This window comes from Frankliniella occidentalis, unplaced genomic scaffold (genome assembly GCF_000697945.3).
Source record: "Frankliniella occidentalis isolate FOCC.00 unplaced genomic scaffold, Focc_3.1 Scaffold19, whole genome shotgun sequence".
Classification (NCBI taxonomy): domain Eukaryota; kingdom Metazoa; phylum Arthropoda; class Insecta; order Thysanoptera; family Thripidae; genus Frankliniella; species Frankliniella occidentalis.
The window spans coordinates 1,013,513-1,034,908 of record NW_026267149.1 but is presented as its reverse complement, the minus strand read 5'-3'; the positions used below and the strand labels follow the sequence as shown (position 1 = coordinate 1,034,908).

The 21,396-nt window shown below is 51.1% G+C and overlaps 1 protein-coding gene across 30 annotated transcripts in view; it reads left to right on the top strand.

Moving 5' to 3' along the window:
* Positions 1–21,396, top strand: part of LOC113206569 (dystonin) — a 192,514-nt gene that overhangs the window by 156,177 nt on the left and 14,941 nt on the right. For 18 of the 30 annotated variants that reach the window (XM_052264493.1, XM_052264492.1, XM_052264480.1 and 15 more), the window contains 19 exons: positions 50–1,765; positions 1,947–2,112; positions 2,446–2,789; positions 2,865–3,503; positions 3,872–8,496; positions 8,922–10,662; positions 10,796–11,442; positions 11,768–11,827; positions 12,263–12,337; positions 12,591–12,762; positions 12,858–12,975; positions 13,062–13,291; positions 13,370–13,487; positions 14,979–15,059; positions 16,491–16,636; positions 20,001–20,160; positions 20,248–20,349; positions 20,434–20,587; positions 20,899–20,955. In XM_052264493.1, the coding sequence (XP_052120453.1) occupies positions 50–1,765; positions 1,947–2,112; positions 2,446–2,789; positions 2,865–3,503; positions 3,872–8,496; positions 8,922–10,662; positions 10,796–11,442; positions 11,768–11,827; positions 12,263–12,337; positions 12,591–12,762; positions 12,858–12,975; positions 13,062–13,291; positions 13,370–13,487; positions 14,979–15,059; positions 16,491–16,636; positions 20,001–20,160; positions 20,248–20,349; positions 20,434–20,587; positions 20,899–20,955 (11,351 nt within the window). Of the gene's footprint in view, positions 1–49; positions 1,766–1,946; positions 2,113–2,445; positions 2,790–2,864; positions 3,504–3,871; positions 8,497–8,921; positions 10,663–10,795; positions 11,443–11,767; positions 11,828–12,262; positions 12,338–12,590; positions 12,763–12,857; positions 12,976–13,061; positions 13,292–13,369; positions 13,488–14,978; positions 15,060–16,490; positions 16,637–18,079; positions 18,223–20,000; positions 20,161–20,247; positions 20,350–20,433; positions 20,588–20,898; positions 20,956–21,396 lie in introns of all 30 variants that reach the window. The other 12 variants (XM_052264481.1, XM_052264498.1, XM_052264496.1 and 9 more) reach the window with 8 other exon arrangements.

The window sequence follows — 21,396 nt, the reverse complement described above, 5'->3', positions numbered from 1 at the left end:
GCTAGCGGTGCCCCGACCCTCCTATACAACTCTTCCCTTGCCCGCGCAGGTGATGAAGGACGACCTGGACGCGCACGCCCGCCCCGTGTCGGCGTGCCTGGACCAGGTGCGCCTCATCGTGTCGACCGGCGGCGAGCTGCTGTCGAGCGTGGAGGTGGCCTCGCTGGAGAAGAACGGCAAGGGGCTGCGCACGCGCTTCGACCGCGCGCACAACCGCACCGACCTGCTGCTGCGCCGCCTGGCCGCCGCGCGCGACGAGCTCACCAAGTTCCGCGGCGAGATGATGCAGTTCGTGTCGTGGCTCGACAAGGCCCGCCGCACGCTCGAGGACAAGGAGCGCTCGCTGTCCAACCTCAACCGCCTGACGAGCGGCGCCGACTCGACGCGCGAGTTTGTCAGCGACGTCATCTCCCACCAGGCCGACCTGCGCTTCCTCACCATGGCGGCGCAGAAGTTCGTCGACGAGTCCAAGGAGTACCTGACCGTGCTCAACGAGTTCCGCACGAGCCTGCCGCAGCGCTTGCCGCACGTCGAGGCCATCTCGGCGCAGGATTCGGTGGTGCGCAACGAGGTGTCCGTGGTCACGGCACAGTACAAGGACCTGCTGAACCGCTGCAACGCGCTCACCGACCGCCTGTCGGGCGTGGGCGGGCGCCAGCGCGAGTACCGCAACGCCGTGGACAAGGCGCGCGCCTGGCTCAAGGAGGTGGAGCCCCGCGCTCACAAGATCATCGCCGAGCCCATCGGCGCGGACCCCAAGACCGTGGAGGACCAGCTGTACCGCGCCAAGCAGCTCAACAACGAGTTTGTCGCCAACGCCCGCCTCATCGACAACGCCCGGCAGGCACTGGCCGCGCTACTGCGCTCCCTGGACGGACAGCTCACGCCGGCCGAGGCCCGCGACCTCGAGCAGCCTGTGCAGGAGATCGAGGCCAAGTACAACCAGCTGGCCGAGGCGCTGGCCGACAAGTGCGCCGCGCTGGACACGGCGCTGACGCAGAGCCAGGGCGTGCAGGACGCGCTCGACGGCCTGGTCGGCTGGCTCAACAGCTCCGACAACCAGCTCAAGACGCAGTGGCGGCCCGCCAGCCTCATCAAGGAGCGCCTGGAGGAGCAGATCCGCGAGCACCGCCTGCTGCAGGCCGAGATCGACAGCCACAAGGCGAGCGTGGAGAGCGTGGCGCGATCGGCGCAGGAGCTCGTCAACACGGCCAGCAACTCGCGCCTCGCCAAGAAGATCGAGACCAAGCTGCACGACGTGACCTCTCGCTTCGACAAGCTGCTCGACAAGGTGGCCAAGCGCGGCGAGTTCCTCGACGAGGTGATGGCCGCGCTCATGACCTTCTCGAACCAGGCCACGCTGCTCGAGCGCTGGCTGTCGGAGATGCTGGAGGTGCTGGACTCGCGCGAGCTGCCCGAGGTGGCTGCCCGCCTCGAGGACCTGGCCGCCAAGCGCGACGCCAAGCGTGAACCCTTCGACGAGATGATCCGCAACGGCCGCAACCTGGTCGGCCAGAAGGACGTGACGGACACCGGGCCGGTGCGCGACCGCATCAAGGCGCTGGAGAGCCAGTGGAAGGAGCTCAACAGCCTGCTGGACGAGAAGACGCGCCTGAGCCGCGCGCGCGCCGAGCAGCTCTCGGCCTACGACCGCCTGCGCGACCAGGTGCTCGAGTGGCTGTCCAACATGGAGAACCGGCTGACCAGGCTGGAGGCCATCGCGTTGGACGCCGAGTACCTCAAGAAGCAGTCCGAGGAGATCAAGGTGAGTCGCCGTGACTGGGCCTCGGGCGGCGAGGGGCCCCTTACGAGCGCAGGCTAGGCCGCCGAGCGTGGCACAGGTGTGCTGCGGCACGGCCTACCCCGCCGGGGGCTATCCCGTGCTCTCACTTGGTTTTGCCTTTATGCATCAGTCCTTTTGATGTCAACCACCTTTTCAATTCCAGCCTCTGGTGAAGGAACACCGCGACTATGTCAGCATCATCGACAAGGTGAACGACCTTGGCAACGCGTACGACGCGCTGACCCAGGGCGGTCGCCCAGACTCTCCCGCTCGCCGGCGCTCAGGCGCATACAGCCCCACCAAACGCCTATCGTCCACCGCCAGCCCAAGTGAGTGCAGTTACAATACCCTATAATAGCGGGGACTTATACTATTTTATCTTGGTTACTGCTACCACTCTTCTTGGCGTTTCGGAACATTTTATCGATCTCGAAAATGTCAGTCACTGTCGAAAAGCTAGAGTCAATCTCCGCGTCTTCGAGCTTTAAAATGCTGCCGTTATTTTATGAAACATGCCTTTCCACTCTTACATCTTACTTAGAGATCCTCTTAGTCCTCTTAGTCGTAGGGCCTCTGCGAGGCTGGGCACTTTTTCTTGCTCCTCCTCTTCCGCTCACCACTGTGCTCTCCACTCTCTTTCTCACGCACGTCGCACGCTGCAGTCGGACGGCGCTCGTCCCAGGATGTGCTGCTTACGAGCCCCGTGTCGCCAGGTGGGTCGAGCGGCTTCAGCAGCCGACGCTCGTCCCAGGACGGCGGCTTCCACCTGGACGAGGTGTCGCCCGTGCAGCAGCAGCTCACCGAGATCAACAACCGCTACTCGCTGGTCGGCGTGCGCCTCGGCGACCGCCAGAGCGAGCTGGACTCCCTGCGCGAGGAGGTGCGCAAGATCCTGGAGAACCTGCGGACGCTGTCCGTGTTCCTGGACAAGGTGCAGCGCGCCCTGCCCAAGGAGAGCGTGCCCCAGACCAAGGAGGAGGCCGACAAGATGACCCGCCAGATCAAGGTGAGTGCCGGGTCGGGACCTGAGGCCGCAGGAGCAGAGGGTTTGCAGGGTTCTAACGCACCGCCTGTCCCGCAGACCGTGCTCGAGGACATGTACGAGAAGCAGTCGCTGCTGGACGGCACGCGCGGTGCGGTGCAGGACCTGCTCCGCCGCAAGCCGGGCGCGCGCGGCGCCGACACGCTGCACGACGAGATGGCCGAGGTGGCGTCGCGCTGGCGCGCGCTCCACGACCTGTGCAAGGCGCGCATCAAGCTCATGGAGGACATGAAGGATTTCCACGACACGCACGACTCGCTGAGCGGCTGGCTGGCCGCCAAGGACCGCATGCTCACCGTGCTGGGCCCCATCTCGTCGGACCCGCGCATGGTGCAGAGCCAGGTGCAGCAGGTGCAGGTGCTGCGCGAGGAGTTCCGCACGCAGCAGCCGCAGCTCAACCACCTGCTCGAGGTGGGCGACTCGGTGCTCTCGCACGTGGACCGCAACTCGGGCGACGGCCAGCGCATCGCCGGCAAGGTGGACAACATCCAGCAGCGCTGGAACGACCTGCTCGGCCGCCTGGAGGAGCGCGCCGACAGTCTGGGCGCCGCGGCCGACACGAGCAGGGAGTTCGACGCGCAGCTCACGCGACTCAGGGACGCCCTGCAGGGCATCAGCGACGCACTGGACGACCTGCCCCTCGACAAGGACCCAGAAGAGCAGCTTCGCAAAATCGAGGTTAGTTAATTGTGGCTGTAGCATGTAGCGTTGCATTTCATCTTCACCAATCGCAGTCAAAGATCACCCAGAAAGTACGTCCTTACGAACTACCACGTTCAACCGATACAAGCTCCCATAGCGCCTAGTCGGTAGGCAACATCTCGCCTGCAGTGCATGCGTGTACTGCGGGTTGGCCTACCCCGAATCTCACAGGCGTCGAGCTCCAGTCATATCACCAGTGAATTAGGGAAAAGCATACGTATTTTCTGGACGATCCCTTAAGGTTTTAAAACCACTGGAAAGTTTAGATGTTACCCAAAGAATTTAATTTAGTCTTAAATGGGACGTCCCGTACCACATTTACAACTCTATTCCTCCCGTTGCAGAACTTGGAGCGCCAGCTGGAGGGCCAGCGGCCGCTGCTCGCTGACGTGGAGGCGGCCGGTGCGCAGCTGTGCGAGGTGCTGACAGACCCGGCGTCGCGCGCCGACATCCAGGCCAAGCTGGCCGCTGTGGTGCGCCAGTACAACACGCTGCAGAAGAAGCTGGACAACCGCAAGGCGGAGATCGAGGGCTCGCTCCGGGACAACCGACAGTTCGAGCAGTCGTGCGCCCGCACCCTGGGCTGGCTGTCGGACGAGCTGGGCAGCCTGTCGGAACGCCTGCTGGTGTCGGCGGACCGCGAGGTGCTGCAGGAGCAGCTGGAGAAGCACGAGCCCATCTACAAGTCGGTGCTGAACCGTGAGCACGAGGTCATCATGCTGCTCAACAAGGGCAGGGACATGCAGGCGCGCGCCGGGCCGCGGGGTGACTCGCGCAACCTGGGCCGCGACCTGGACAAGATCCAGCAGGCGTGGGACAAGCTGCGCAAGGACGTGATGGAGAGGCACACGCGCCTGCAGATGTGCATGGAGCACTGCAGGAAGTACTACCGCGCGCAGGAGCAGTTCCTGCCGTGGCTGGCGCAGGCCGAGGACAAGCTCGAGTCCCTGCAGCCCGCGAGCTTCAAGCGCAAGGACATCGAGCGGCAGCTCAAGGAGCTGGCCGCCTTCCGCAACGACGTCTGGAAGCGTTCCGGCGAGTATGAGAACAACCGCATGCTGGCCGAGACGTTCCTGAGCGCCTGCGACATTGACAAGGACATCGTCAAGAACGAGCTGACTCACTTGAAGCAGCGTTGGGACCGCCTCAACAACGGACTCCTGGAGAGGACGCAGGCCCTGGAGGAGACGGCGCGCCGCCTGGGAGACTTCGGCGAGAACCTGCGCGACCTGTCGCACGCCGTGCAGCGCTGCGAGGACCGCCTGGCGTCTCACGACGCGATGGGAGGTGCGGCCAGGGACCCCAAGATGTTGGACAGAATCCGCGCTCTCCGCGAGGAGACCGGCAACCTCAAGAAGCCGCTGCAGGGACTGCGCCAGGCCGCCGGAGACCTTGTCAAGGAGGCTGGCGAACACGGTGTGGACGCCCATCACCTGCAAGAAGAGGTGGACGGTGTCGGCGACCGCATCGATGAACTCTGTGCCAAGCTGGACGACCGTTGCAGCCAGCTACAGTCCGCGGCCACGGCCGTCACTCAGTTCAACGAGCAGGTCAAGGCCTTGGGCCAGGATCTGACGGGCCTGGAGAACGAGCTGGACGCCATGAAGCCGCCCGGCAGGGAGATCAAGGTGGTGCGAACCCAGCTGGAGGACGTTGCGCGCTTCCTGAAGAAGGTCAGCCGTGCCGCAGACGACGTGGCCCGCGCCGTGCAGTCCGGCGAACACCTGGTGGACTCGGGCTTCGCCCCGGACACCGTGGCTACCCGCGAACAGGTCGAGTCGCTGCGCAGGCAGCTCGGCCGCCTGGACGAGCGCGCACGCAACCGTGAGGAGGACTTGGACCAGGCGCTCGGCCGCCTCGAGTCGTTCTACCAGCAGTACAACGTGGTCCTGGAGGACATCTCGCGCGCCGCCGACCAGGTGCGCAAGCTCAAGCCCATCGGCTCCGACTTGGACAGCATCAAGGCCCAGCAGGAGGAGTTCCGCCACTTCCGTCGCGCCACCATCGAGCCGCTCGGCTCCACTGTGGGAGACACCAACCGCGCTGGCCAGGGGCTGGTCCAGAGCGCGGCGGGCGGCGTGAGCACTGTGCAGCTGGAGAAGGACCTGGAGAAGCTCAACGACCGCTGGAACGACCTGAAGGAGAAGATGAACGAACGCGACCGCAAGCTAGACGTCGGACTTCTGCAGTCCGGCAAGTTCCAGGAGGCGCTGGACGGGCTCAGCAAGTGGCTGTCCGAGACGGAGGAGATGGTGGCCAAGCAGAAGCCGCCGTCAGCCGACTACAAGGTGGTCAAGGCCCAACTGCAGGAACAGAAGTTCCTCAAGAAGATGTTGCTCGACCGACAGAACTCGATGTCGTCGCTCTTCGCCATGGGCAACGAGGTGGCCGCCAACGCGGACCCGGCCGAACGTAAGGCCATCGAGCGCCAACTCAAGGACCTGATGGGCCGCTTCGACCGGCTCACAGAGGGCGCGCAGCAGCGCATGGAGGCGCTGGAAATGGCCATGGCCGTGGCCAAGCAGTTCCAGGACAAGCTCGTCCCCATCGTGGAGTGGCTGGACAAGACGGAGCGCAAGGTCAAGGACCTGGAGCTGGTGCCCACCGATGAGGAGAAGATCCAACAGAAGATCCGCGAGCACGACGCGCTGCACAAGGAGATCATTCGCAAGAAGGCGGCATTCACCGAACTCACCGAGGTGGCCAGCACCCTCATGGAGCTGGTCGGCGAGGACGAGGCGGCTGGTCTGGCCGACAAACTGACGGAGACCACGGACCGCTACACCGTCCTGGTCGAGGCGTCCGAAGCCGTAGGCGCACTACTACAGCAGTCCCGACAGGGTCTGCGACACCTGGTGCTCACCTACCAGGACCTGCAGGCCTGGATGGAGAAGATGGAGCAGCAGCTCAACAAGCACCGCGTGCTCGCCGTGCACACCGACAAGCTGCTGCAGCAGATGGACGACCTGGCCGACCTCACGGAGGAGATCTCCAACAAGCAGACGGCCGTGGACGGCACCCTGGATAGCGGCATGGAACTCATGAAGCACATCTCTAACGACGAGGCCATCCAACTCAAGGACAAGCTGGACTCGCTGCAGCGCCGCTACAACGACCTGACATCGCGTGGCGCCGACCTGCTCAAGCACGCCCAGGAGGCCCTGCCCCTGGTGCAGCAGTTCCACAACTGCCACACCAAGCTGGTGGACTGGATGATGGGCGCCGAGGCCACGCTGCAGCAGGCCGATCCCCGCGAGGAGGACATCCACCGCCTCGAATTGGACCTGCAGGAGTTCCGGCCGGTGCTGGACGCCATCAACCAGGTCGGGCCGCGCCTCTGCCAGATGTCACCCGGCGAGGGCGCCTCTACCATCGAGGGCCTCATGACACGCGACAACAGGCGCTTCGACGCCATCGCCGAGCAGATCCAGCGCAAGGCGGAGCGCATCCAGCTCTCCAAGCAGCGCTCACTGGAGGTGATCGGCGACATCGACGAGCTCCTCGACTGGTTCCGCGAGGTGGAGAACCAAATCCGGGAGGCCGAGCCACCAAGCTCGGACCCGGAAGTGATCCGCGTGCAGCTCAAGGAGCACAAGGCGCTCAACGACGACATCTCGAGCCAGAAGGGACGCGTGCGCGACGTGCTGTCCACGGCCAAGAAGGTGTTGCGCGAGTCTGCGCAGCAGGAAGACACGGCCACCATCCGGGAGAAGATGGAGGACCTGCGCGAGACGATGGAGGTGGTGTCCGGGCTGAGCGCGGACCGCCTCGGCATCCTGGAGCAGGCCCTGCCGCTCGCCCAGCACTTCCTGGAGACCCACGCCACGCTGGTCAGCTGGCTCACCGACATGGAGAGGCAGGTGGCCATGCTCGCCATGCCCGCGCTCCGCCCCGACCTGATCGCGCAGCAGCAGGACCGCAACGAGATGTTCCTGCAGTCCCTCAACGAGCACAAGCCGCTGCTCGACAAGCTCAACAAGACTGGCGAGGCGCTCATCAGCCTGGTCAACGACGAGGAGGGCTCCAAGGTGCAGGACGTGATGGACGGCGACAACGCGCGCTTCAACGCCCTGCGCGTCGACCTGCGCACGCGCCAGCAGGCCCTGGAGAAGGCCCTGCAGGAGTCGAGCCAGTTCGCCGACAAGCTGGAGGGCATGCTGAGGGCGCTCACCAACACCGCGGACCAGGTCAACAACATGGAGCCCGTGTCGGCTCATCCGCCCAAGATCCACGACCAGATCGACGACAACAACGCCATCGTCGAGGACCTGGATAAGCGCCAGGAGGCCTACGATGCGGTGAAGCGCGCCGCCACGGACGTCATCAACAAGGCCGTCAACAAGTCGGACCCCGCCGTCAACGACATCAGAAGGAAGCTGGAGCGCCTCAACAGCCTGTGGAATGATGTGCAGAAGGCGACCAACGACCGCGGCAAGTCTCTGGACGAGGCGCTGCGCGTGGCCCAGAAGTTCTGGGATCAGCTGCACGCCGTCATGGCCACTCTGCGCGACCTGCAGGACACCCTGCAGTCGCAGGAGCCGCCCGCCGTCGAGCCTTCAGTCATCAAGCAGCAGCAGAGCGCGCTGCAGGAGATCAGGCACGACATCGACCAGACCAAGCCAGAGGTGGACCTCTGCCGCCAGACGGGCCAGAAGCTGATGAAGATTTGCGGCGAGCCCGACAAACCCGAGGTGAAGAAGAACATCGAGGACCTGGATAGCGCATGGGACAACATCACCGCCCTGTACGCACGTCGCGAGGAGAATCTCATCGACGCCATGGAGAAGGCCATGGAGTTCCACGAGACGCTGCAGAACCTCCTGGCCTTCCTGGACAAGGCAGAGGACAAGTTTGCGCGCATGGGCGCGCTTGGGTCGGACATCGACGCCGTCAAGAGGCAAATCAGTCAGCTCAAGGACTTCAAGCACGAGGTGGACCCCCACATGGTCAAGGTGGAGGCACTCAACAGGTGAGTAACGGGGCGGAACGAAGAGTATTTCCCTCGCACCTTCTTCTCATGTTACTAATCACTTCGCCCCTGAAAATATAGGCAGCTCGCTCTCTCACTAACTCATTCCCTTCTTTCCTTATCTCACCTGTTCCTATGCAATCCTCAGGAGTTTACGAAGGCAAGTTTTCCTTTTCTTGGAGTGTGTTTGGCCGTAGCTTGATTTCTAGTTAGAATTGACTATTTAATGCATACAGTCCCCAAACATGACCTTGTTTTGGTTTTTTTACTTCCCCTGAAAATAATTTTATTGTCATCCCGTAATGCAGCCGTAGCTTTGACAATATCAACTCTGTTCCCGACCCCGCTTTTCTCTTTATTTTGTTGGCATTTATTCTTCGTCGTGCCTTGTTCCCCCATGCTGACTCGATCCCTTATCCCCGCAGGCAAGCTCAGGAGCTGACGGAGCGCACCTCGGCGGACCAGGCTCAGGCCATCAGGGAGCCGCTGGGCGCCGTGAACAGGCGTTGGGACGAGCTGCTGCGCGGCATGGTGGAGCGCCAACGGCAGTTGGAGAACGCGCTGCTGCGCCTCGGCCAGTTCCAGCACGCCCTGTCCGAGCTGCTGGCGTGGATCGATGGGACGGAGCGCACGTTGGACTCGGAACTCAAGCCGGTGCCGGGCGACCCCCAGCTGCTGGAGGTTGAACTGGCGAAGCTCAAGGTCCTCGTCAACGACATCCAGGCCCACCAGTCGTCCGTGGACACGCTCAACGACGCGGGCCGCCAGCTGATCGAGAGCGGCAAGGGCACCCTGGAGGCGTCCAGCACGCAGGAGAAGCTGTCGACGCTGAACCGGCGTTGGCGCGAGCTGCTGCAGAAGGCCGCGGACCGGCAGACGGAGCTCGAGGACGCCCTTCGGGAGGCGCAGCGGTACCACGCCGAGATCCAGGACCTGCTGTCGTGGCTCGGAGAGGTGGACGGCATCATCGCGGCGTCCAAGCCCGTGGGCGGGCTGCCCGAAACGGCCTCGGAGCAGCTGCAGCGCTTCATGGAGGTGTACAACGAGCTGGAGGAGAACAGACCCAAGGTGGAGTCTTGCCTGGCGCAAGGCCAGGAGTACCTCAAGAAGTCTTCCGACCGTCGCGCTTCCAACCTGGAGCACAACCTGCGCACGCTCAAGCAGCGCTGGGACTCGGTCACGGCGCGCGCCAACGACAAGAAGATCAAGCTGGAGATCGCGCTCAAGGAGGCCACCGAGTTCCACGACGCGCTGCAGGCTTTCGTGGACTGGCTGACGAACGCAGAGAAGGTCCTGAGCAACCTGAAGCCCGTGTCGCGCGTCATGGAGACCATCCTGCAACAGATCGAGGAGCACAAGGCCTTCCAGAAGGACGTGGGAGTGCACCGCGAGACCATGCTCAACCTGGACAAGAAGGGCACGCACCTCAAGTACTTCAGTCAGAAGCAGGACGTGATCCTCATCAAGAACCTTCTCATCAGCGTGCAGCACCGCTGGGAGCGTGTCGTGTCCAAGAGCGCCGAGCGCACGCGCGCCCTCGACCACGGCTACAAGGAGGCTAGGGAGTTCCACGACGCGTGGTCCAGCCTCATGTCGTGGCTGACGGAGACCGAGCAGGGACTCGAGGAGCTGCAGGTGGAGGAGGGCGTCGGAAACGATCCCGAGCGCATCAAGCAGCGCCTTGCCAAGCACCGCGAGTTCCAGCGTGCCCTCAGTGGCAAGCAGGCCACCTACGACGCGACCATGCGTGCCGGCAAGACGCTCAAGGACCGCGCGCCCAAGACGGACGAGACCGCCCTGCGCAACATGCTGACCCAGCTCAAGAACAAGTGGACCGCCGTCTGCGCCATGTCCGTCGACCGACAGCGCCGCCTCGAGGAAGCACTCTTGTACTGCGGACAGTTCAAGGACGCCGTCCAGGCGCTCATGGACTGGCTCTACAAGGTGGACAAGATCCTCAGCGAGGACGGCCCCGTGCACGGCGACCTGGACACGGTCATGGCGCTCGTCGAGCAGCACAAGCAGTTCGAGGAGGACCTCAGCAGCCGATCCGCCCAGGTGGAGTCTGTCAAGCGCACCGGCAAGGACCTCATGGACAAGGCGACGGCGGCGGACGCGGCGGCCATCAGGACGCAGCTCAGCGAGCTCACGTCGCTGTGGGACAAGGTAAGTACCGCACCGCGCGCCTGTGGGTAGGCCAGCCCGCCGCACGCGGCTGTCGTGCAGTACGGCCTACCCCCCGCTCGTAAGGGGCCCTCCCAGCTGCACGCCTAACGCCATGTTCCCTTCTGTCTTCCAGGTGAGCCGACTCTCGGACCGCAAGACGAAGCGGCTGGAGGACGCGCTCAAGGAGGCGGAGCAGCTGCACAAGGCCGTGCACATGCTGCTCGAGTGGCTGTCGGACGCCGAGATGAAGCTGCGCTTCGCTGGCACGCTGCCGGAGGACGAGCACGAGACGCGCGCCCAGCTGGCCGAGCACGAGAAGTTCATTCGCGAGCTGCGCGAGAAGGAGCGCGAGAAGGACTCGACCATTGCGCTGGCCCAACGCATCCTGGCCAAGGCGCACCCGGACGGCGCGACCGTCATCAAGCACTGGATCACCATCATCCAGTCCCGCTGGGAGGAGGTGTCCAGCTGGGCCAAGCAGCGCGAACAGCGCCTCAACGACCACCTGCGCTCCCTCCGCGACCTGGACTCGCTGCTGGAGGAGTTGCTGTCCTGGCTCCAGGGCCTGGAGAGCAACTTGCTGTCCCTGGAGGCCGAGCCCCTACCCGACGACCTGGGTACTCTTAGGCAGCTCATCCAGGAGCACCAGGAGTTCATGGAGAATACTGCCATGCGGCAAGGGGAGGTGGACGCCGTCTGCAAGAGCAGGCAGGTCGCCAAGGGCCCGGCTGCCAAAGATAAGGACAGGAGGCCGTCCAAGCCCAGGACCTCGCTGTCATCGTAAGTATTGTGTGTCTACTTGTTAGCAAAATGCGTAGCTCAGTCCGGCTTGGACTAGTTTGCACAGCTGTGTGAGAAAGCTTTGCTTTGGACTTTTTAGTAAATTTGTTTGTAGAGGACTGCATTCAAAATGAGTAGTAATTTTATTTTTTTTACTAGAAATTTTGATAGTTTGTGATTGTTTTCTGCAGTGTTCATTTCATGAATGGCGTGTGTGCGTGCGTGTGCGTTTGTAGTGATTTTGCTTTTCTAAGCCTGCTTTTGTTTTGTTCACTTTGCTCACTCTTGTGCCTGCCTGTTCCTGCTCACTGCCCAATCGCTCAAGTAGAAAGGACCTTGAGCGTGAATCATCCCCAGAATACGATGCCGCTGGCCGCAAGGGAAGGTAGGTCTTAGGCTTTTGCGCTTGCAGCATTGTCCACTATAGTTTTTGTTTAGCCATCACATCGTATCATGTTATTATTGCTAATTTACATGTTGCTTTTATTTTCATTATAAAGAAATTTAGCTCACATCACTTTCACATGTGATTCTTCTTTGCTTTGAGACTTCTTCAAGCTTCCCAAACAATATACTGCTTGGGAAAATACAAAAAGTGTCTCTATATTGAGACTTGACTCCTTTAATCTTTAAATATTCAAATCAAGATAAAGTAGTTGATGTGATTTAGTGATTTGCATTTGTTATTAATTGTGAATGATACCTGTCTAGTAGAATTGATCCTGTATGTTCCTATAGCAAGTTGAAGCATGATTTTATATTTCCTTGTTTCTTTTTTTTTTCTGCCCCTCTTCTGTGTGCTCCCTTACATCGTCGATAGTCGTGCCAGTCCTGGACGGGAGAAAACTCCAGATATTTATCCACACATTGGACCTCGATTCCCACCTAAAGGAAGGTCAGATATATTTCTTGTTATAATTTCAGCACATTTATTTTATTGCATCTAAAAAGAAATGTTATATGTTGCATGGCAATAGAAATGAATTTTAAGTAATTTAGGAGAAGTAGAATGAAAGTAGAAGCATTGTTCAAGTACTCTCTGTTTAATTCATTTTATTGACATGAATTACATTCAAAGACATTTCAAAGGAAATTTGTGTGTCTGTCCCTCCATTCATAATTTAACCCTCTAATTTTAAATTCCACAGCAAAGGAGCTGAGCCGCAGTTCCGCAGCCCGCGGGTGAAACTTCTGTGGGACAAATGGCGCAATGTCTGGATGCTCTCATGGGAACGTCAACGTCGCCTGCAAGAGAAGTACAACTACCTGCTTGAAATGGAGCGTGTTAAGAACTTTAGCTGGGATGATTGGAGACGGCGGGTATGTAACTTGTTAAGACTTTTCCAGAGTCTTCTCTCACTGACCATATTATATCCTTATATTATTCTTCATTATTTCCACTATTTCATTTCCAGTTCCTTAAGTTCATGAACCACAAGAAGTCGCGTCTTACTGACCTGTTCCGTAAGATGGACAAGAATAATGATGGTCTCATTCCTCGTGAAGACTTCATAGATGGCATCATTAAAACCAGTAAGTTAATTGCATTAATTATTTTAATTTTTGATTGTTCTGTACATTACTATATTTGTAACATTGATGGATTTTCTCTTTTATAGAATTTGATACTAGTCGACTTGAAATGAATGCTGTTGCTGACATGTTTGACCACAATAACGAAGGACTTATTGACTGGAAAGAGTTCATTGCAGCTCTTAGACCAGACTGGCAAGAGAAACAGCCATCCCCTGAGGCTGATAAGATTCATGATGAGGTCAAGAGGCTTGTGATGTTGTGTACCTGCCGACAGAAATTCCGTGTATTCCAAGTTGGAGAGGGAAAATACAGAGTAAGTCATAGAATTGTGAAAATTTGCAGTTTTATCTACCAATTGGATTTCTTTTTCTTACAAAATAATACTTTTCAGTTTGGTGACAGTCAAAAGCTCCGTTTGGTGCGAATTCTTCGGTCTACAGTGATGGTGCGAGTTGGTGGTGGATGGGTAGCTCTTGACGAATTCCTCATCAAGAATGATCCTTGCAGAGGTAAGACTTGTTTTCTTTTACTGACAGAATTTTTTAATCCAATTACGGTATTTATGATAAGAGTTTCAGTTGGTGCGTGCAGATGTAAAATTTACCTTAAAACCCAAATGAAGTCCCCTTTCTACTCCCCCCTCCCCCACTCTCTTAATTTTGGGTAGACAACTCACCTTTTAAAGTAAGACAAATCTACCATAACTGTCCCACTACCCCCAGACCCTCTTACATTTTTAGGAAGCTTTTTTAAAAATGAAGTTATGTTTGAGCCATTTCAACAAGCTGACAGAAGTTATTTGTGAAGCAACGTTACGTAATTCAGAGTTTCTCTACCTTTTAAATTCTTAATTTTTCTCTTTAAATAACCATTGGTAATGGTTGTAACAGAGCTTCCTGTGACTTCTATCAACTCTGTTTTTAATTATTTATGTTTTTTGCAGCTCTGAAACTAATTTGTTTTCTTTCTTATCTTTTGTGCCTCTCAATACATTTGGAATTTTGAGTCCTGGTTCTCTTTAGGTTTACAAGCAGCTTACTTGTCTCTTAAAATCGGGGTCAAGCTCTTCTAACCTTTTTCAGTTTGGTGCCCGGATTGCAGATTATATTTCTTGCCTCTTATGCCGAGATTAATATTATTATTGTTATTGTGCGCTCTGATTTTGTGTATCCCATTATAACTAAATGCCCAGTTCCATCAATTAACATGCTTAAAGGGTTTTGATTGATAAAGTATCATACTAAGCTTCATATATCCCACGTCATCAGTTCCATGCATAACAAATGACCCTGCTGGTGGTGATTACTTTTATCTATCTAAAAAATTTGATCAGGATTTGCTACATTCACATTTCTCTAGTTCAGACTAGCTTGAGCTGCTGCCATGTAGCTCCTGCTATACCCAGTGGTGTGCTTCAGTATGTGCTATTCTAGTTATTGATTACATTTCAATATCACATGCAATTTTTAAATTTCTAGCTCATTTTGGTGACAGAAAAATATTATAACACGATATTGAAGGTTTAAGAGAGAAATACTGTCACAAACATGCTCGAGGAAAAAGATTAGCATTAACCAAAATGAAATGAGCCATTCCAGAAGCACTTATTGTATTTAACAAACTATCTCATGCTATTAATTAGTTCAATAGCAGTCATGCTGTGTTAACCTTTTAGATTAGATTTTAGGATGCTATTCATATCACAGTATTCATAACATCTACATCAACCTCATCAGTGTTATCAAACAATGAACTAATGTTCTGTGGTGCAACCTGCTTGAGCTTGAGATTCCTCAACATACAATCATCAACCTTGCAGATATGTACTAACTTTGGTCTGTATTTCTGTCTCTTTTTTTAACTTTCCACTTTCCAATTCATCCCACCTCCTATCTTTTTTGCTAACTCACCTTGCTTTTTCATGTTAATGTTTCGTTGCATTTTTCTTGTATCCTTTGTTTATGTTTGTGTGCACTTGCTTTACTGGTGTAATTACTCAGTTGAGCTATATCTACCACTCCCTGACCCCAATAAACCTGAAGAGCATGATCCTTGGTGCCCTTTGGGCATCATTGAACGTGGTAAGGATGCCTTCTAGGTCCACTTAAGCGGTAGCTGTGTGCTTAGAAATTTTGTTTGTTACACTTGCCAGTGACATAGAAGTAGCATTCCTTTTCATGTCTGAAAGCATTGATGTGCTATTAGTTCAATCAAAAAAATATATAATAAATAGTAAAAATAGCGGATCAATGTAATTTCATTGCTTCAACTCTTGATTTGCTAGCATTTTAGCTTGAGCCAATGCTGTTCTTCCTTTCAAACTTGTCTGACTTTTCAAAATTTTGAAGGGATAAAAAATTACCTTGTTTTGGATGTGAGCGTTTTTGTCATATTTCCTTTTCTCTCTCATCATAAATGATTAATTGGAGAACATTTCTATCATAATAATCAGGATAAGATATAGAGAACACTTCTTTTCTCCCACAAGTCCATCTTACCTTCTTCATCTTTTACTGTACCAATTATCTAAGCTAAGAACTATGTAGCTTGATCTCTGTGTCTATGAATAATTGGCTCATATTGTTAATCACCCATCCAATAGTTTGAACCAATTTTTCATCTATTGCCTGTAGGCGAGTTAATGTAAAATGTGAGAATGCAAGTGTTTGACATATTAAGTCAGTAATTATTTTTTTAAATGATATCAAAATTGTGTCTATTAAACATCAATGGATGAACATATATTGGGTTTTTTAACTGACCTTATGACTAAGTCAATAAGAAATGTTGCATATCTTGCCTTTTACATTTTTAGCTTGAATAATTTGGCTGTATTTTGATGCACCTTGATGAGAAGACTGTTTGATCTATCAAAAATTTTGAGAGAACTGGAATGCATGTCTCTGTGCAAAGCTTAATACTTCATGCATTGCATTTTTGACTCTTCAAGTTTGAAAAAAATGTGTAATCTTTACAGATTGTCATGCTTTAAGTTAGAAATAAAAGTTGAAATTCACAAATATTTAGTTTCTTGACTCTAAGAAACAGTCTTCTCTGGCTTAATTAGTGCACTAAAAATGATTTGATTTGCTTTTTGGTAGCTCATGCACTGCTAATGTCCTGTGATTTCATCATTTTCTGTCAAAGAATGGTGGAGTCTTTCATGAGTTGTGTATGAGTTTATAGTGCTGTGTGTTGTATTACTTTAATGCAGTTTTTTTTTTAAAATAGCACTTTTGAGAGACTTTTGTTTGGTTTGTGCTTTTACTTATCTGTTTTTTGTTTGTTTTTTTGCTTCTTTTCCCCTTCCTTTATTTCTCTTTCTACCCTTATCTTTTCCATGATCCTGCCTCTTTCAATCCGCCTCTCACAACCCTCAACATCCCTGTTATCCCTGTTCCCTGCCTCCCCTCCTCCCTCTTCCGCTACCCCTCCTTTTTTGCCCTATTCTCAACTCACGCTATCACAAACACATTGGACCACTGCACGGATGCTGGATTTTTGGGAAATAGCCAAGGGACGCACCAACATCGAGCTACGAGAACAGTTCATCCTGGCTGATGGTGTGTCGCAAAGCATGTCTGCCTTCAAGCCCAAACACTCTTCGTCAAGCAGTCAGCGATCGGCTTCACTGTCCAGCGCTGGTCCAATCACCAAGGTTGGTCCCGTTCTACCTTCTCTGTCCTGTCTTTCCTTTCCTCTCCCTGTTGTTTCCTGCTCTATTCACTTGCATTCTCTTCACATGCCTATCTCATTGCTTTGTAGCTAGATTTCATTCTCAAAAATAAGTTTATTCTTTTTCTTCTTATCTCTTTCATTTTCCAATACCTTTTTTTCTTTATATTATTTAAGTAAGATACATAAATGGTGAAGGTGGACGTAAATATTCAGTGAAGTTAAATGAGACAGTGAGTCTAAATTACTTCCTGAATTATTGATGTAGGAAATGTGTTTACTCCAATTCGTTTTCAAAAATATATTACAATAATTCATAGAACTTCTATCTTTAACATTTTTGTCTGTGTAAAAGTAATCTTTAAAAATATTATATTGGTTGAAAATACATTTCCTATATGGCTGGCAATTTCAAAATACAAAAATTTGACCACAGTGAAAACTGCTATGGTCTCTTTCCAAGTAGAACTTGACTCCACTGCTTACTCTACCAGGAGTATTTGTTAGCCAGTGTGAGTTCCTTCAGATCTCTAAGGTTTGTACTTTTGCACTCAATGCTTCAAGCACTTTGGAACACTAGCAGCAAACAGGTTAGTACTAACAGCACTCCCGATCATAGAAGTAGACTAGAACAGACACGGCAATGTCGAAGTTATGTGCTTATAGCTGTTTTATGTAGAACTCCACCATTGGTTCTACTCATTCATACCATCATGGTAGACCTCATTACACATCACTATACTGACCAAAGCCTTGTGGTCTCCACACTTATGTTATAGTATAGTTGTTGCATAGTGGCTTTTAGTTATCCATGGAGGAGCACTTAGTAGCAACTACGTTTGTGCAAGAACATTTCCTTTTCGCATTTCATTCAAAGTTGCTGTTGGCTTGGAAATAAAATGTTTATTCCTGCTCATTGAGACTTTTAGTGATCCTGATCATGATCTTGATTATAAAATGTGTGGCTTATTAAATTAAGTTAGTGCAATTTATAATCACCAATATTTGTTGTGTGTGGTTCTTGTGTGTGGCAGTGTGTTAGTTCACCTGCTGAAAATGTTTTATTTTATGGTGCTTTCTCATGTAATGTTAATCCCTGTTAATATTTACTTTTGTCCAATCATACATTTTTTCATTTTTTAAAGATTTATTTATTTATGATTTTTTTATTATTATTGAAGTATTTACTTTTAAGCGTCATTTTGAGGTAAAGAATTTACTTTATAGGAATTGTAGCATTGCGGTTTCACAGTCACAGTATGGCATCTGAGGTCAGACCAACATGAAGACTTTTACCCAGTGAAAGACATTTATTTGAATACCCTTTCTTATTGTCATTCTGAGGCACAAAAGACTTAAAGAAAATTTAGGTAAAAGAATTTGTAGGTAGGCTAGAATTAGGTTTATGTATTGGACCCTTTTTCAGCGGAGGAATTCCTAAGTCAGCTGATGCCAATATTTGAGAGTCTTCGACAGAAGGAGGAAATTCCATGCTCATACCCATTGGCTATGGGCACTCGTTCCAGTGGGCCTACTTACCACTGGATAAATAGAACTCATTATCATGAGGCAAGTTTTGAAATCATAATGTGTACTTCAGACAGCTACACATGGTGTCTGAGTATATCCCTCTTTTATTTTTCCTGAGACTTCTGTTATGTTTGTTTGTTTGTTTGTTTTAGTTTGTTTTTGTTAAGTTTTCTTTTTTCTTTAGTTTGTTTTCCCTTACCCTTTTTAAAGCGCCACTCTCTAAGTTGAAGTGTTTGTAGCATGGTGTATGTTGTTTCCTTATTATTGTGTACTGTCCCAACACTTCCCTTCAGAAACAGTTTTTGAGTGAGATGACATATGAATTCTTTCCATAAATATTCATTACTTTGCGCAAGTGCTTGTGATAAAAAACCAAATCTCTTATTTGAGTAACTTTTTCAAAGGTGATTTACTTTTGAACAAGTTGTAAGTCAAGAACTGTTTTTGTTCTTAGATTCCTTCCTTCTCATTTGGTGCAGTTGATATATTCCAACTTCATAATCGATTTCTTGATTGAATTTCCTTTGCAAGTCTGTCGAGCACGTTTTACTTGAAGCATGGGACACATTAATTTTAAGAATGCATTTGTACAAAAAGAATATTATCAGCCACAATAGTTTTTTTAAAGTCGTGGAGAAAAAAACCCTACTAGGTTTACTGTTGTTGCAAATGAAAAAAAGAAAATTTAGTCTTGGGTGCAGTCTAAATAATGGAAATCCACTTTCTTGAATCTTTCTGTTGATTGTGGTGGAGTCTGGTTTGGTTTGAAATGGATCTACTGATAATGCTTAGCCTGGTTTGTTTGTTAAATGCTAGTAAACATACATACTGACTGACTTGCCTTGAATGGATTTTGCTCAAATTTCTTTGCAATGTATGGAGTGCATGTTCCCTCTGTATTTCTTCTTTAAGTTCCCTCTGTGAAAGTCGTAAGTATTTTGAGCTCCTGTCCGTGTAACTTCTCCTCTGATTTACCTCTATCCTTTGTATTGTTGTGTCCAGTCACGGTGATTGGCATTGAAGATGACCGCCGCCAGCTGGTTTTCATTCAGCCAGGGGCTGAGGTGCGTCTCTTCCTCTGTTTGTTAGTTGCACAGGCACTCATCTAGTGGTGTTTGCAATCTTGCTTTCACATGGTCCAAAAGCAATTTAACTAGAATGACAGATCTCAAATGGATACTTTTCTTTTCATTCAAACTTTGAACTGAGTCACACAAGCTTTTCCTATTACGTACTTATAAATTGGGGCATTAATTCTAAACAAAGAAAAAACAGTGGGTGTGGTTGGAATCGTGCAGTGTTTCTGTATCTGGAGGGTGGTCAATAAATTTTACAGTCTGGGAGGAAAAATGCATCAAGTTGTCCATCAAAGAAATACAAAGATTTATTTAAGTTAGGTAAATTTTCACCAATATTTGGGAATGAATATATCTTCGATTTCCTTTGGCTGCTTGCTACCAGGTATGTTTAGTGAATCTCTAGTCCAATCTGCAAACCAAGTAAGTAGTTGCTTACACGCAGACTCTGAGAATGCTGCTCATTAGTATTTGCTTTTGCTGGTCTGTTTATAGTGCTTTACCTATATTGCAATAAGTTTAGAGTATCAACACAAATTTAAAGGTTTTACTACTTTTGCTTTGGACAAAAAAGAGAAGTCAAGTCTTTTTTATTGAAAACTCAAGCAATTGTTGATATCCATATTCAAAAAATATAAGATACTGCTCCTTTTCACTTTTTAAACTAATGCATGCAGATACGCATTGCTGTAGCAAGTTTTTCTTGTGTTCTTCTGGTCATGTTTAATGTCTTTCCTGCAGATTCGAGAACGCAGTGCCCGAAGTGTACCTATGAAAGGTTCTATGGGTCGGTCATCATTCTCCGCCACATCTGACTCCTTGAGTGACAATGAGGGTTCTTTCTCACGTGGACCACCAACAAGGAAGTCATCTGCCCCCATTAGATCTTCCCTTACGCCAGGTAATATTTTAACCGTATTATTTTTATTGTCTGTATAGCCTTAGAACAGTTCTGTAATTACAATTCTGGGTTACAATTATGTCTTAGGTGGAAGTTTACCTGGAAGTCGAAACAACAGCAGGCCTCCCAGTAGACAGGGAAGCAAGCCTCCCAGTAGACATGGTTCAAATCTCTCCTTAGACAGCACTGGTATGCTCAAGAACTTTCTTCCAATTTTGCTTTCTCGTTAAGTTGACTGCAACTCTTCCATTACTTTTAAAATTGTGATTGTAGATGAGGGCACACCTACTCGAATTCCTATGAGACGAGTCACTTCAACACCATCCTCAGCACAACGAAAACTGACTGTTCCTATGAATGGCAGTGCTACCCGACCAAGAACTCCTACATCTGGTCTCACAAGTCCAGCAAGTGGTGCTGGGTCAAGGTTTGTGTCTATTGTCTGTTTTTTTCTTAACATCAATAACTCAAATTGCCTAACTTCATTATCTAATTTATAGCTATAATTAAATTTGCTGTTTTCTTAATGTGTTACTAACATGACAAGAAAAACAATTCTTTGAGCTTTATATAGTTTAAAACATCTAGCTTTAACTACAACAGTGTGTTTTTCATGGCCATAAAAATATTAATTTTGCTGTAATTGAATTCAATATTATGATTACAATTGCAACAAGCTTTGAATCAGTCCTAAAACCCTAGAGAGCTTTTAATTAATTAATTAATTAACATCTGCAGGTTAGGTACAATTCACCGCGCTTCAAGTATCCCCACTCTGACGGGTGTAGGATCAAGGTATGGAAAGTTAATTATTTCTAACAATGTTTTCCATCTATCAACCACTGTGTTTGGAGTCTAAGTTTCACTTAGCTACTGTTATTCCTAATGAAAGTAAAAGAAGACACTGCGGACTTCTATCATTTTACAAACTTTACTAACCCACTTTGCACCAGGGGTCCGTAACTTATCATTTAAGCTAAACGTTTGGTGATTATCTCACGTTACTGACTAGTTAAATACGAGCATATAATGACAAATTTCAGAAATGCGCAGGAGAACAAGTCATAAGATGCATAACGCCAATAACGCAAGCCGTTTACGAGATACGGATGCCTAAAATTCGCTTATTCAATAAGTTTCGGACCCCTGCTTTGCACAGTCTTCCTCGTAACTTGAACTTATACTCTGTGTTTCCATCAAACACAGTGACGTAGATGGATTTAAAAAAATTATCTT